We start from the raw sequence: 15822 nt of genomic DNA, 5'->3' as shown, positions 1-15822 counted from the left end.
CATAAATGTATTTATATTTCACAATAGAATTTATAATTTAAAAAATATATAAAGTACATTTTATGTTATATTTATATTTTACGATATATACCTTTATTTACGGTATATACTGAATTTCGATATACAGCAGTATATGAAAATTCACGCCGTTACCTTACCAAAATCTTTCGGCAAGATATCATACCGTATTGAAAATCACGCTATATTAAAAATTCAGCATTTTCGATATTTTTTCAATATGATAAAGTCGGTATATTTTACCAGCCCTAAGGGACACTTTGATTTTACCTCCCCTGTCTTTTTTTCGTCGGACCAATCTTTATCAATATTATTCACAAAAGTTTTAAGTTTAATTAATAACAGTAAGTAAAAATAAATAAATCAGCAGCCACAGCTATCTAATTTTCTATAAATAGCCACACTACACTATATTTTCACCATCATTCTCTCTGTCTCTCTTTCACAAAACAGAAAAAGTAGAGAGATGGATTCAACCAACACTTTAACATTCAAAGTCACGAGAAAAAACCCAGAGCTGATCGCTCCGGCAAAGCCAACACCGCACGAATTCAAGGCCCTCTCTGACATCGACGATCAAGAGGGCCTCCGCTTCCGAATTCCGGTGATCCAGTTCTACCGGAGAAGCCCCTCCCCGGGAGGGAAGGATCCCGTGCAGGTGATCCGTGATGCCATTGCCAAGGCTTTGGTTTTCTACTACCCTTTTGCCGGCCGCCTCAGGGAAGGCGCTGCCCGGAAGCTGGCCGTGGAGTGCACCGGCGAGGGTGTCATGTTCATCGAGGTTGATGCCGATGTCACGCTGAAGCAGTTCGGAGACGCGCTTCAGCCGCCATTCCCGTGCCTCGAAGAGTTGCTTACGATGTCCCAGGATCCGGCCAAGTGCTCGATTGCCCCTTATTGTTGATTCAGGTATACCATGTTAAAATTCTCTTAAATTTTGTCTCGTATCAATTTGATAATAATCCCGTCTTATTTATTTAAGTGAGTTTAACCCGTTGCCTTATAAGTCATTTTAAGAGAGTACACAGTTCATTTTAAATACATCACACACCACATCTTTTATATATACATTTCTTAAATAATTTTATTCATGAATTAACTTTCTATCTATCAATTTAACATAATCCTTTAGAGGATTGGGGGTGGGATGTGACCGTCCCCATATAGTCCAGTCCAGAAGACCTAATTATTTATTAAGACTAAGGATGGTCCCCATATAGTCAGTGTAGCTCGCAATCTATGGGCTGGTCCAAATCGCCCATCAAATTTATAGAGATATATAGGGTTCGAAATTTCAAGCCTGATAAAACTAAAACCTAATTAGCCAGCATCCGATTAACCCAAAAACTTGAAATAAAATTTATATTGTTCTATTTGTTTGGCTCCTAATTCGATACGTCATTGATTAATTTAATAATATAGATAACTAAAAAAATAATTTTCAATATTATACTAAATATACTTAAATTTTTATTAATATAGTACTCTTAGATAAATAAATTGGAAACTTCAAATTCACTAAAAAAATATTCAAATTTCTAAATATGGATTAAAATTTCTCGAAATATGTTTATGTTTCATTTTGCACAAATCTTAAATATTAGTATTTGATCATGTTTATTTTTGGGTTTAAGCATATATCTCAAAATTTATTGTCGTTTACAGGTTACGCGCCTCAAATGCGGAGGCTTTATCTTTGCTCTCCGCCTCAATCACACGATGAGCGACGCCGCCGGCCTAGTCCAATTCATGTCGGCCGTCGGCGAACTCGCCCGCGGCGCGAAATCCCCCTCCATCCCACCAGTGTGGGACAGGCACCTCCTCAACGCGCGCGCACCGCCGAGCGTGACCTGCACGCACCACGAATACGACGACGTTCCCGACACCAAAGGAACTCTAATCCCACTGGACGACATGGTCCACCGCTCCTTCTTCTTCGGCGCCGCCGAATTCTCCGCCCTCCGCAGCCTCCTCCCTCCCCACCTCCGCAGCTGCTCCACCTTCGAGCTCCTCACCGCCTGCCTCTGGCGCTCCCGCACCATCGCCATCGCCCCCGAGCCCGAGGAGGAGGTCAGAATCCTCTGCATCGTCAATTCACGGAGGCGCTTCAATCCGCCGCTCCCCGCCGGATACTACGGCAACGCCTTAGGCTTCCCCGTCGCGATATCGAGCGCCGGCGATTTGTGGAAGAATCCGCTGGGCTACGCGCTGGAGCTCGTTAAAAAGACCAAGGCCGACGTGACGGAGGAGTATATGAGATCGCTGGCGGATCTGATGGTGATTAGGAACCGCCCGCATTTCACGGTGGTGCGGAGCTTCGTGGTTTCCGATGTGACGCACGCCGGATTCGGGGAGGTGGATTTCGGGTGGGGAAAGCCGGTGTATGGTGGTCCGGCGAAGGGCGGCGTTGGGGCGATTCCCGGCGTTTTGAGCTTTTACATTCCTTTTAAGAATATTAAAGGGGAGGATGGAGTGGTGGTTCCGATATGCTTGCCGGCGAATGCTATGGAAGTGTTTGTGAAAGAGCTCGAGGGGATGGCTGGTCAGAAAACCGGAGTGTTCATTGGGTCGGCGCTGTGAGGTTGTGCCTTTTGCTGCTTATGTTGCTACTATTTCCTTTATCGACCTTTTTCTATTTTACCAGTAATATGTAACGTGATGAAAGGGATTGAATGGATTGGATAAAATTCTAAGAATGTATGGCAAAAGGATGAATATGTATTGTACAAATAAAATCATTTGTCATGACATTACTATTCAGTGCAATTATCTTCTTTAGTGTACCAAAGTAGGCACTAGGCAATAGCTAGCTTCTCCATCATCATTAACATTCTTTCGTGGTCTATACCTTTACTAGAAATTGCATTCATCACGACGTTATTGCTCGATATGATCGGCATCATCACTGTTAGGAATTTTAAGTTGAAGATAAGAGAATCGAAGAGAGATATAAAATTGAAAGGATGAAGATAAGGTGAAAATGGATGATTTAAATTAAATATACATTTAATTCTCTTTAAGTCGAAATAGGTGTTCCGTATTGTAGAGGAAATAAAGTTGACCTTTACTATAAAAAATTTGTTAGGCACTATTAACAGTACCACTAATTGAAGGATTATGATCCCAAGCTAGTTACATAGATTTATGACTCTGGTTACGCATTTTCCCAATAGTTAATTAGCGCCGATAAATTTAAATTACCTAATAAAGACATGTCATTAATCAATATGCTCTATAAAAACTGAAAGATACTCCATAAATGTAAAACAAGCAATACGAAAAGAGATGCAGCCAGCTATAAACTTCAATGTGGCTAGAAAAAACCCAGAGCTGATTGCTCCGGCAAAGCCAACGCCTCACGAATTCAAGGCCCTCTCCGATATCGACGATCAAGAGGGCCTTCGCTTCCAAATTCCAGCGATTCAATTTTACCGGAGAAATCTCTCCGCAAAAGAGAAAGACCCCGTGAAGGTGATCCGCGACGCCATAGCCAACGCCTTGGTTCCCTACTACCCTTTCGCCGGGCGGCTGAGGGAGCATGCTAACCGGAAGCTGGTGGTGGAGTGCAACGGAGAAGGGATAGTTTTTATTGAGGCTGATGCTGACGTGTCTCTGCAGCAGCTAGGCGATTCCCTCTATCCGCCCTTCCCATATTTGGACAACCTGCTTCATCATCTCCCGGCCACTGCGGCAATCATCAATTGTCCTTTGTTACTTATTCAGGTACTAACTTTTTTAACTAGGGCCATGCTTTACTAAACTAGATCCGCAAATTGCAAATAAATCCCGTTCATTAGATAATCTCCAGATATGTAAAAAAGAGTAATCAAGATCACCATTTATCTATGTGGGATAAGAAAGGGGCTTCAATACGCATCCACAACGTCTGGGTTGGAATGATCATTGAATTTCTTCACTTCCAACAAATAAACCTTTCACCGACTTAGGTCTGCTCTGAAACTATATTAGAAATAAGTCATTCACTCTATTAAATGGCCTTATACTCGCAACCCGCAAAACTCAAAAACACACTATCCGACCCCGCTCCATTTTTCCGTTATCGTCGGATAGCGGGTACCCAATACCCGATGGTAACGGATCAAAATAAAAATTATCCATTACCCGCTACTCATTTTGCCACCCCTAAACGCACACATAGACATATGGGGATAGAGCCACTATAGGGCGTGGGGGCCATGGACCTGGTTTATGTATCTATTACTCCAGCTAATCTCTATTAAATACCTCATTCATCCTCTTAAAATATAAATTCTTGTCCTTTTAGTTCATTTTTTAAAAATAAAAACTTTTACTTTTTGAAATTTTATTTCCCTCAATTGAGGTTGGACCCATTTCAGTTAACACAACTTTCTTTCGATCTCTCTTATTTTACCAATTTTACACTAAAACTCGTATCATTTTAAATATTTCTATTTTTAGAGACAGATGGAATATTTCACATTTTACATTCTACTGATTCATTCTACTCACAATGATTATAAAATTAAACCTCCCTCTGTCCATTAAAAATAGTAAACTCTTTCCTTTTCGGTCCATCCCTAAAATTGAAAACTTTCTTTTTATGAATTAATTTTTTCTTTAATAAGATGAGGCTCATTTTTCACTAACACACTTTTCTTTCTATCTCTCTTATTTTCTTATTTACTTGTCTTTTTCTTAATGAACCTACCCACATATTTACTTTTCTCTTATTTTTCATGTTTTACTTCTACTTTAATTATACTTATATACAAGATTTTCAATTTTATTTTTCTATTTCACTTCTATTTTTATTTTACATACCTCAATTATTTATTTTTTAGTTTACTTATACTCATTTTGTATTTTTGTTTCAGATGAACCTTTTACACATACTTTGAAAAAATACTTTTAAATGCGTAATTTTGGTGACAACCATCTTATAAATTTCTAAATTCCATTCCTCATTCTTTTATTTATTACTTTCGTGTTACTCTTCTCTATCTCTCCCTTCCCTTTACAATCATATCATAGACACTTTCGATGATATTAATGCCAGAAAATGACTCAATTAATTTAGAACTTTTGAAAATAGAAACACGACTCTATTTGGTACTTTGCTCCTTTCATAATTTTTATGATTTAAATTGATGAATGATGTATGCAGGTCACGCGGCTAAAATGCGGGGGGTTCGTGTTAGCCACCCGCCTGAATCATACAATGAGCGACGGGGCCGGGTTGGTCCAGTTTTTGTCCGCGGTGAGCGAATTTGCCCGCGGACACGCATCGCCTTCAGTCCAGCCTATTTGGGAAAGACACCTCCTCAGCGCTCGTAACCCACCGCACGTAACATGCACGCACCACGAGTACGGGGACAACACCCCACCTGACGACATCAACATGGTGGACCGCAGCTTCCTCTTCACTCCCGCTGACATCTCCGCCCTCCGCCGCAGCCTACCACCGTATCTCCGCGGCTGCTCCAGCTTCGATATTGCGACAGCCTGCACTTGGCGGTGCCCCGCAATCTCCCTCTCGCTAAACCCCGAGGAAGAGATCGGACTCTCGTGCATAGTGAATGTACGAAAGCGACTCAATCCGCCGCTCCCGGAGGGATACTACGGAAATGCTATGGTCTACCCCGCCGCCGTCACATCCGCCGGGAGATTAACGACAAGTCCGCTGCAGTACGCTTTAGAGCTATTGAGAAATGCGAAATCACAAGCAACGTGGGAGTACGTAAAATCAGTTGCGGATTTGATGGTTATGAGAGGGAGACCGTGTTTAAAAATGAGAGGGATTTATCTAGTGTCGGATGTGACGCGGGTCGGTTTAGGTGAAGTGGACTATGGGTGGGGCCCAGCAGAGTACGGTGGACCGGCCTTATGTGGTATTGATCTAGTTCCTGGGGTGGTGAGTTTTGCTCTACCGTATAAGAATACAAAGGACGAGAAGGGGATAAGGTTCACCATGTCTTTGCCGCCAAACGCCATGGATAAATTCATAAATGAGCTTGAGACGGCCATGGCGGCTGCTCGCAAAAGATTGGTTGTTAGAGAATCAGCGTTGTAATGTTACTAAGTTGTATCTTAATTAGTCTCAGGGCCAGTGCATCCTCACATAAAATAGGCCGAGACGCCAGTATAGTAGGACCAGTCGTATTATTGAAAGTAAATCTTTGTATTTCTGTTTGATGCAGTATTTTTTAGCACTAAAAATACTTACAAGCATACAACATAGATCTAGTATAGCTAAAGGTCGATATTAAGATATCGAACACAGAAAATAAGATTGCAATTGACTATCATATACCAACTATCTAGAGATATGATGTTTTGGGTTATGATTAATTAAACTATAAATAAATGAATAAACAAATACTACATGTCTACATTCGTCTCTGAAAAGTATGAAATATTTCCTTTTTAGTTTGTCTCCAAAAAGTATGAACTTTCTAACTTTGGAAACTCTTTTCTCTCTAATGAGGTGGAACTCAATCTCCACTAACAACACTTTAAACAAAATTTCTTCCTATCTCTCATACTTCCAATTATGCATTAAAACTCATGCCGAACCAAATGTTCATACTCTTTGGGGATGGAGGGAGTAACAATAAGCATAAAAACAAATGATACAAAACTGACGAAAGAATGTAGAAATTTAAGATCAAACTACTACGACCTAGTGACGATTAATCGCACTGAACCTTTACATTTATGTGTCTCTAGGATTATTAGGATAATCTCTACAATAGAATAAGCCCTCTCAACCTACCCAGTTGATGATACGATCATGGAAGCCGTTCATCAAAGCTTGTACCTGCAGCTGGCTTCAATCACTATATTGCCTATTGATATGAAGTCCAAAATCTTTAAAACTACTACCAATGTCTTCTTCTTCGAAAGAGCTTCGCGTGGGTACCTTGCACGCCCCAATCGGAGTCCGGTGGAGGGAGATATGGCCGTTTTACGAAAGGCGCGCAGTGCAGACAAGTTCCACGCGGTCGGGTGAATTTCTAGGGGGATAATTCACGCGGCCGGTTGTCATTTTCGGACCCCATTCTGGCCCAACGGGCCAGCCAAGCTTTAAATAGTATTTTTCCTCATTTTTCAAAGTAAGAATTGGATAAAAATAGATGCTTGAGAGATTTGTTCCTCTTGAAGAAAGTTTTCTATCTAATTCCTAGATTTAGGTTGCTTGAATCCATCAAGTGCTAGTTCAAGCATGGATCAAGTATAGGTATGCTTTGAGGTTTGTGGTTCCCTTGAAGATCTAGCATGTTAGTTATGCTGTAAGTGCCTTAGCTTGCTTCATCAATGACTATGTATCCCAATTTCCACCATATCCAATGTTATTTCCTTCTTAGTTTCCTTATTTCTTATTGGGTTACTCTTATTGATAAAATAGAAAATCAATTTTAAAAAAAATACCTAGAACAAACATCACAATTGGCTAAATACTTGGGAAATGGATCATAAAATACAAGGATCCACATCAGTTGATTAAATTCTAATTATCGAAGTCTCCTTCGAATATTTAGAAGCTAACTCCCAAAAGCTCCTAAGAACTAAGTCTACACTAAGGTATCCCATCTCTTGAGTGCAGATAATCTAAGTGTTGATTGTTCCTTTAACCACGGAAAGCTACTTATCTCTCTATTGATATAGCTAAACGATCATGGTTCTAAAGTTGGTTGGACAAAAAAACAATAAAAGCACAAAACCAATTAAAATAATCTCAAGAGCTAGGAAAAGGTTCAATTCAATAAATCAAAACATGTTCATAATAATCTTCACTAAAAACCATACAAAAGATGTTTAACTACACATAGACAAGTAGTGAAAACAATAAAAGTACTAGACATGAACGAAATTGATAAAACTCAAGGTTTAATCTTTAATCTTCAGTCTTCTCTTGCCTGGATATGTAGAGCTCCACTCCTTTGAAAGATGGAAGAGTTATATGTGGAATATGGGATGGAAGAATTCATGTATGGAGAAGGATTGGAGGCTCTGAAATAAATGTTATGAATTAAGTTATGGGGTATTTATAGACTAGAAAAAAGGTTTAGACATGGTAAAAAATTATCCTCCAAGTAATAGAAAAAATATTATTTTCACGTCCTCCAAATAATAGGAGAGATTTGGCTTCACAATGCAATAATCTCTTTCCTTCTTTGAATTTCCGCTTAAATTCTTGTCAGCTTTGACTGCACCGCGCAATGGTCGTAGAATAATCATAACTTTCTCCACAGAACTTCTATTGAGACGTTCAAGGTATCCACGTGAAGATTTTTCTAAGATGAAGAGAATGGTATGCATTAATAACTAATTGACTTCACAAATGCTGGGATAATTGACTTGAACTGAGGCTGTTGCACCTTGACCTTTTTGCATATTTTTCTATCTTTTTCTATCATAACGAACACGTCAAAAATACCAAAATGTATAACATATGCAATTTAAGAACATAATTTGCATGAAGTTAAACATTTAATTATATTGAAATGTGTAATTTCTTGTGGCAAGCAAGTTTTGTAGAATTGTAACGAGATTAAACCTAAGGATGAGATTGGACTCTTCTGCATAGTGAAGGAACTCGTCATGGAAGTGTTCGTCAAGGAACTCAGAAGAAAATGTGGCAAGGTGATGATGAGGTGGCTTGTGGAAAACTGGAATTTTCATTGCATCGGCGATGCTCTTAGTTGTGGAGGTTGTCATTTGTGGAGGTTGTCATTGACAAAGCCACACTAGTGTTGGGGGCAGGGGCACCCCCCCCCCCCCCCAATTTATTTCTACATGCATTCAAACTAGTAAAATTCAATCTCGGAGGCGGAGTTGGTTGTCACTATTGGTTTGTGTTCACGGAAGCCCATTGTTGGATATATACTTCTCTACTTTGTTTTATAATATACTTTTACTTAAAAGATTATTTATAAGTAAACAAAAAATATTCCACCTGCCCCTTAAAAATAATAGGTTATATTTTTCATTTTGGAATGCCCCTTTAAAATATACCAATTTTATTTAAGAAAATATTTTCCTCTCTAATGAGGTGGTTCACACTGTCCACAAACAATGCTTTACTCATATTTTCTTCTTGATCTCTCTCTTACTTTACCAATTGTGTATTAAAATATGTGTCGTTTCAAATGTTATCCATTTTTTAGGGACGGAGGGAGTATAAGAATTATAAAATCTCTTCTGTCCCATAAAAATGGTCTTCTTTTTCTATTTTGGTTCGTCCCACAAGAATAGTCATTTTATATCTTTGGTAAGTGTTTTCTCTCTTATAAGGTGAGTCTCATTCTTTATTAAAATTACTTCAACCATTTTTTCTTTCTACATCTCTCTTACTTCACAAATTTCACATTAAAACTCGTGTCACTCACGAAGTCTTTAGTTTTATGAGACAGAGGGAGTATTCCTTAGTAATCATAGTAATCATTTTTTCAGATACTCTCTCCTTCCTCTAATAACTATCTAGCATGCGTTTTAAAAAATGTAAAGAAAAATGAATTGAAAAAGTTAATAGAATACGAGTCTCACTTTTATATATTACTTTTATAATAAAATGTTAGTTGAATGTGTGGCATATCTACTATTTATGGTAAAAATGTGAAAATGGTCAATTAATGCGGGGCGGATGAAAATGACAAAAATGAATAATTAATAAGAAACGGAGGGAGTATTATATTTCAAGAAATTATAATTTTAGGAATCATAATTTTAGGAATCGTAATCCTAGAAATTATTTTCTCTTTCACAACTTTAGTTTCCTGAAAAACAAACAGGGCCTCAAAGCAGTTTCACAAAATTCATTCTCTTTTACACATCTCTAGCCAGTCTACTTATAAATTTTATTTTTTTAATTTTTTATTATTTAAAACATATTTGCATGATAAATATTCTCTTCATCCAGAACAAAAAATAGTCTCATTTATAAACGGTATGATTTAAAGAAAAATTGGTAAAGTAAGAGAGAAAGAGCAAAAATAGATAAAGTAAGAAAGATGAGGAGAAAAAATAAGTAAAAGTAAGAAAGAGCGAATAAAAAGTGAATAAAGTATGAAAGTTTCAAATTTTAGAAATGATACTATGTTTAGTGGATATCCCAAAATTGCAAAATATGATTTCTTTTTATAAACGGGTGGAGTTTTTTACAAAATTACTTAATAATAATATTGTTAAAATATTTAAAAAATATTTCCATGCCTCCGTTAGTGGAGTTGTTCGTTTTGCTATTTATGATGTACTATTACCTTTATGGACCTTTTTATTTTACTAATATTATGATATGTGTTATAAGGAGTGAATGGCATAAGATTCGAATAATGTTTTGGAAAAAAATAATCTATTAGAAATGGGTCATTCATCCCTTAAAAGGCCTCATAAGGGGGAGTGACATACTTGGATTTTACATGGTTTTAGAGGGTGGTTTTGTATGAATTTGATCATATTTGTCTATTATTGGACGTGTTTATATATACTTCTCTATTATGTTGGTATGTTGACCATTTTGTTAAGAATGTGTAGAAAAAGGTACAAACTATGTGGATGTGCAGCAGTCTTGGTTTGAGACAATTTTTACTGGATATTTTGAAGTCCAATCAGCCTCATATGCAAATCAATCTCTTCATCTTTGAAAGAGCTTCGCGTGGGTATCTTACACGCTTTAATCGGAGTCCCGTAGAAGAAGTTATGACCGTTTTACGAACACTGCGCTGTCCAGAAAATTACACGCGCCCGGGTGAATTAACCACCCGGCCGGGTACTGTGTTTATGCGCTGAAAAGTGACATGGTCGAAAATCATCACCCAGCCGGGTGAATTTTACTCTTTATAATTCTACCCGGCCTGGTACGTTATTTTGGCGCATTTTCTGCCAAAAACGCGATTTTTTATGGGGGATTAAAGGTTAAAACGCCTAGGGTTCATGAGATTCGACACTTACCGCCTCCAACACTCACACACACTCCCAATAACATTTTGAGAGAGAGAATTGAAGATTGAAGACTCTAGATCGGAAGATTGAAGACTTCATTCCTAGATTCATTCCACAAGGGTTCTTAGTATTCATCTCTTATGTCTTTCATTGAATTCTTTGTTCTAAACATGGTTTTTGTGAAGAACATGAGTAGCTAAACATTTCTAGTAGAATTCTTGGCGATGATGCATTAATTTCATAGTTTTTATCCAATTGATTTTGTTCTTACCTTGCTCTTGTAGTTATTTGATTATTCTTGGGTTTATTCATTTCAATTGCTTGATCACCACTTGATTGTGTAGGATTAATTAGATTAATCGGAAGATGAAATAATTAATCTGGAAATAAGAATAATTCACACCTTAATGCAATAAAACTCGGGAGAGTTGAGGTTTTGAGTGAGGTCTTTGACCTAATCGAGCTTTTGGGAGTTAGGGATTTTAGGATTAGAAGGGGACTTCAATTATAGCACCTAATCTGCAGGTTTCTCACCTCGGGAGGGGGTTTAATCTATAATTGTGGTCGACTTAGTAACTCTAGAGACACTAGAAGGTAAGACAATTTGATTGGATAAGAGCTTGGAATTGTGCATCGGATCCTTGAATTCTACAATTTTCTCCATATTATCTTTTCACTCCGTGTTTATTTGCTTTTACTTGTTTATTTGCTTATTATATGCTTTTATTAGTGTTAGAAAAAAACCAAACCTTTCCCGATTCTCTAGATAGTAGTCAATGTTTGTTCGTGGTAGTTAAGTTGATACGAATTTGTCTCTGTGGGATACGATACTCTTGCTTGCTAATTGTTACACTAGCCCCGTACACTTGCGGGTATCACTTGTGTTAAAATAAGTCGAGTCAGGGAGGGTTATCCACACTTATATAGGTGAGCTAAGATCGTAACCAAGTCGATGTGGGACTAGATATAGAGAGTTTTAACACGCCCCCTCACGTGGGCCGGAATGACACGCGTGGGCCGGAATGATACATCGAACTTCCATCACGTGGGTAGGCAAGAGAAGAGATAAAGAAATAAATCCATCATCGACTTGGGCCCGCTCTGATACCATATTAGAAATGAGTTACTCACCCCTTAGAAGGTCTCATAAGGGGGAGGATTATCCATATTTATATAGGTGAGTTAGATCGTAACCAAGTCAATGTGGGACAAGATATAGAAAGTTGATCCAAAGTGAGGGGTGGTGATGGATCACAGATGTACGCATTACATCTTATTCACTTTGACTAAATTAATAAATTTTATAGTAATATGTGTACTAGTATAAAATATAATATGGTATACTATAAAACATAATAAATTTATGTTAAAAAACTCGAATAAATTTATATTAAAAAACTCAATAGATTCAAATGTTACACGTACTGCTTTTGAATTTTTTAAATATAATAAACGTGTTAATTGCAAAAAATATATCACAAAAGTTTTAGCAAAATGTTTTACACACAAATATTTTGCGAGCCCCCTCACTTGCACGTAGCAGCTACTCTTTCATAGCATTAGTGCTCGCGGTCCCCTCCTAGTTGGCCAAATGCCACGAAAATAGAAAAAAAATCATAAATGCCACGATAATAGAAAAAAAACGTGAGTTTGCAAGTAATTGAATTTACACTGGCGTTTCGTACCCTTCTTTTGCACCATGATTGATTCGTATTCATTTTTTTTTCATTCCAAGTGAGTCATTTTTTTAAAAAATATAACATAATTATTTTCTCTTAATTCTCTCTTGTCTCTTCAATTTTATTCCGTCTTATACGTCATTCACTGTTCACTTGATTTTCTAACATCATTTTGTTAAAATTTGTACCCAAAAAATGTCGAAGGGAAGATTATTTTTAATTGATTTTAAATATTTGAAGTAAGCATTAATAGTAGTTAGTAGTAGAATTTAAATCACATATTCCGTATTTAAAACATGTTATTCATCCATATGCTCTATAAATAATGAAAATATACTTCTCCATAACACACTTCACTCTCTCACACACAATCAAGCTACACGTAAAGAGATGCAATCAACTATAAATTTCAATGTGGCTAGGAAAAAACCAGAGCTGATCGCTCCGGCAAGGCCAACGCCTCACGAATTCAAGGTCCTCTCCGACATCGACGATCAAGAGGGCCTCCGCTTCCAAATCCCAGTGATTCAATTCTACCGGAGAAATCTCTCCTCAAAAGAGAGAGACCCCGTGAAGGTGATCCGCGATGCCATTGCCAACGCCTTGGTTTACTACTACCCTTTTGCCGGGCGGCTGAGGGAGCACACCAACCGGAAGCTGGTGGTGGAGTGCAACGGGGAAGGGGTGGTTTTCATTGAGGCCGATGCCGACGTGGCACTGCAGCATCTCGGTGACTCCCTCTATCCGCCCTTCCCATATTTGGACAAGCTGCTCCACTCCCTCCCGGCCACTGCCGGAATCATCAATTGCCCTTTGTTACTTATTCAGGTGCTCCCATCATAAGTTTGATGTTTCTTTTGGATACAAAATTTAAGAAAATGATATTTAAAGAGTTAGTACGACATAAAATAAAATAAGAGAGTAATTATGTTATATTTGAGAGATTTCGGAAAAAGGGGTTATATTCGCTGACCTTTCGTAATTTGACATTAATTTCGATGACCTTTCGTTTTATGGGATTGAGGCATGCGTATTTTCAGAATAAGGGATTTTTTATTTTTTATTCTTTTTTTCTTCTTTTTTATTATTATTTCCCTTCCACCATTTATTAACCGACTGAATTACCCTTCACATTTTTATTCACAATCACAATTTATATAAATCATTCGAACCTGCCTCCACCCTCTTCTGCTCTCCTCTACAACATTTTTGTAAGGGATTCAAAATAGATGTATACTCTCTCCACTTCTGCAAGGTATACCCAATATATATACGCTCTCTCCTCCACGGCCGTTATAAGGAATATATACAAATTTTTTTTGTTTTATATATGCGTATGCAATATAAATATACATATTTTTGTTGTCTGCCGTCTCCAAAAAGTGAGTAAATATGTATATATTCTATTGAACAAAAGATATACAAAACAGTATGAATTCTCTGTTAATCAAGTTATCAATTTTATATTATTTTATATGGAAAAGATAAAAGAGAAAGAAGAGATTCAAAAGCTGGACTACAATATATTGTACATATGTATTTTTAGTCCCTCCAAAAACGCCATAGAAGAGATAGGAAAGGGTGGAGGCGGGTGTGCTTGGAGAAAGAGGCGGGTAGGGTTGGATGATTTTATATAAATTATGAATAAATATGTAAAGGGTAATTCAGTCGGTTAATAAATGGTGGAAGGGAAATAATAATATAAAAAGAAGAAAAAAAGAATAAAAAATCAAAAATCCCTTATTCTGAAAAATACGCATGCCTCCATCCCATAAAACGAAAGGTCATCGAAATTAATGTTAAATTACGAAAGGTCAGCGAATATAACCCCTTTTTCTGAAATCTCTCGTTTGGTATCAAAATAGAAAATGACTCATAGATAAAATTTTGAAAAAGAAATATGAGTCGCTTACCGTGGGCCCGTTGTTTATACCTTAAATTGATGAATGAGGAATGCAGGTGACACGGCTTAAATGCGGGGGGTTTGTGGTAGCCACCCGCCTGAATCATACCATGAGCGATGCGGCCGGGCTGGCCCAGTTTTTGTCCGCGGTGGGGGAATTTGCCCGCGAAGACGCGTGGCCTTCAATCCAGCCCGTTTGGGAAAGACACCTCCTCAGCGCTCGAAACCCGCCGTGCGTGACGTGCACGCACCACGAGTACGGCGAGAACACTAGTTCTGAAGGAAACCACGCCCCACCTGACAACAACAACAACAACAACATGGTGGACCGCAGCTTCCTCTTCACTCCGGCTGACATCTCCGCCCTCCGCCGCAGCCTACCACCGTACCTCCGCGGCAGCTCCAGCTTCGAGATTGCGACAACCTGCACTTGGCGGTGCCGCGCAATCTCCCTCTCGCTAAAGCCCAAGGAAGAGATCGGACTCTCGTGCTTAGTGAATGTTCGGAAGCGACTCAATCCGCCTCTGCCGGTGGGGTACTACGGCAACGCTATAGTCTACCCTGCCGCCGTCACAACGGCAGAGAAATTAACGACAAGTCCGTTGCAGCACGCTGTGGAGCTATTGAGAAATGCGAAATCACAAGCAGCAGAGGAGTACGTAAAATCAGTTGCGGATTTGATGGTAATGAGGGGGCGACCCTGTTTCAATACGAGAGGGATTTATCTAGTGTCGGACTTAACGCGTTCCGGTTTAGGCGAAGTGGACTATGGGTGGGGCACGGCGGAGTACGGTGGACCGGCCTTATGTGGTATTGATCTAGTTCCTGGAGTTGTAAGTTTTGCTCTGCCGTATAAGAATACAAATGGGGAGAAGGGAATAAGGCTCACCATGTCCTTGCCGCCAAATGCCATGGATAAATTCATAAATGAGCTTGAGACGGCCATGGCGACTGCTCGCAGAAGCTTGTTTATTAGAGAATCGGCGTTGTGATGTTACTAAGGTTGCCATTTTAGTAACTCCCAAGACCAGTGTGTCCTCACACAAAATAACGGAGACCAGTCCTACTATTGAAAGTAAATCTTTATATTTGTGTATAAGTTATATATATAATGATATTGAATTGTGTGCAAGGCGAGTTTAGTAGAATTGTAATGAATAAAAATATGGGGATGTTTCGACTTCTTCAACGAGTGCTTACACGTCGTTTGCAAGTGCTTGAAGTTGTTCTGTTCTGTTCTGTTTAGTTCAGCATACTAGGCATATACACATAATGCTAGAAGCAGTCATCGATACATTG

General features: G+C 38.5%; 2 protein-coding genes and 1 pseudogene across 3 annotated transcripts; all 3 read left to right on the top strand.

The window, feature by feature from the left end:
- The first annotated feature begins 463 nt into the window (after positions 1 to 463).
- Positions 464 to 2787, top strand: LOC125212403 (benzyl alcohol O-benzoyltransferase-like; annotated as a pseudogene). The gene is made up of 2 exons (XR_016136564.1): positions 464 to 927; positions 1684 to 2787. The product of XR_016136564.1 is annotated as a benzyl alcohol O-benzoyltransferase-like (transcript).
- A 511-nt stretch (positions 2788 to 3298) lies between these two features.
- On the top strand, positions 3299 to 6192 carry LOC125216085 (benzyl alcohol O-benzoyltransferase-like). The gene is made up of 2 exons (XM_048117707.2): positions 3299 to 3741; positions 5165 to 6192. The coding sequence occupies exons 1-2, from the start codon at positions 3304 to 3306 to the stop codon at positions 6068 to 6070; spliced, it is 1344 nt and encodes a 447-aa protein (XP_047973664.2). The 5' UTR covers positions 3299 to 3303; the 3' UTR covers positions 6071 to 6192.
- A 6774-nt stretch (positions 6193 to 12966) lies between these two features.
- LOC125214270 (benzyl alcohol O-benzoyltransferase-like) lies at positions 12967 to 15722 on the top strand. The gene is made up of 2 exons (XM_048115212.2): positions 12967 to 13448; positions 14580 to 15722. Exons 1-2 carry the CDS (start codon positions 13011 to 13013, stop codon positions 15513 to 15515), a joined length of 1374 nt encoding a protein of 457 aa, XP_047971169.2. The 5' UTR covers positions 12967 to 13010; the 3' UTR covers positions 15516 to 15722.
- The last annotated feature ends 100 nt before the right edge of the window (positions 15723 to 15822 follow it).

The sequence above is a fragment of the Salvia hispanica genome, chromosome 3 (assembly GCF_029641045.1).
Source record: "Salvia hispanica isolate PSC_SH4W2 chromosome 3, Shi_PSC_v1, whole genome shotgun sequence".
In the NCBI taxonomy this organism is placed as follows: domain Eukaryota; kingdom Viridiplantae; phylum Streptophyta; class Magnoliopsida; order Lamiales; family Lamiaceae; genus Salvia; species Salvia hispanica.
The sequence above is the reverse complement of the archived record's forward strand: the minus strand, read 5'-3'. Positions and strand labels throughout refer to the sequence as shown.

What these genes read in the sequence shown, in the direction of transcription:
- LOC125214270 (XM_048115212.2), top strand. Translation starts at nt 13,011, where the DNA reads ATGCAATCAACTATAAATTTCAATGTGGCTAGGAAAAAACCAGAGCTG. An exon ending in GCCCTTTGTTACTTATTCAG is followed by an intron (nt 13,449 to 14,579) that starts GTGCTCCCATCA and finishes TGAGGAATGCAG; the next exon opens with GTGACACGGCTTAAATGCGG.
- LOC125216085 (XM_048117707.2), top strand. Translation starts at nt 3,304, where the DNA reads ATGCAGCCAGCTATAAACTTCAATGTGGCTAGAAAAAACCCAGAGCTG. An exon ending in GTCCTTTGTTACTTATTCAG is followed by an intron (nt 3,742 to 5,164) that starts GTACTAACTTTT and finishes TGATGTATGCAG; the next exon opens with GTCACGCGGCTAAAATGCGG.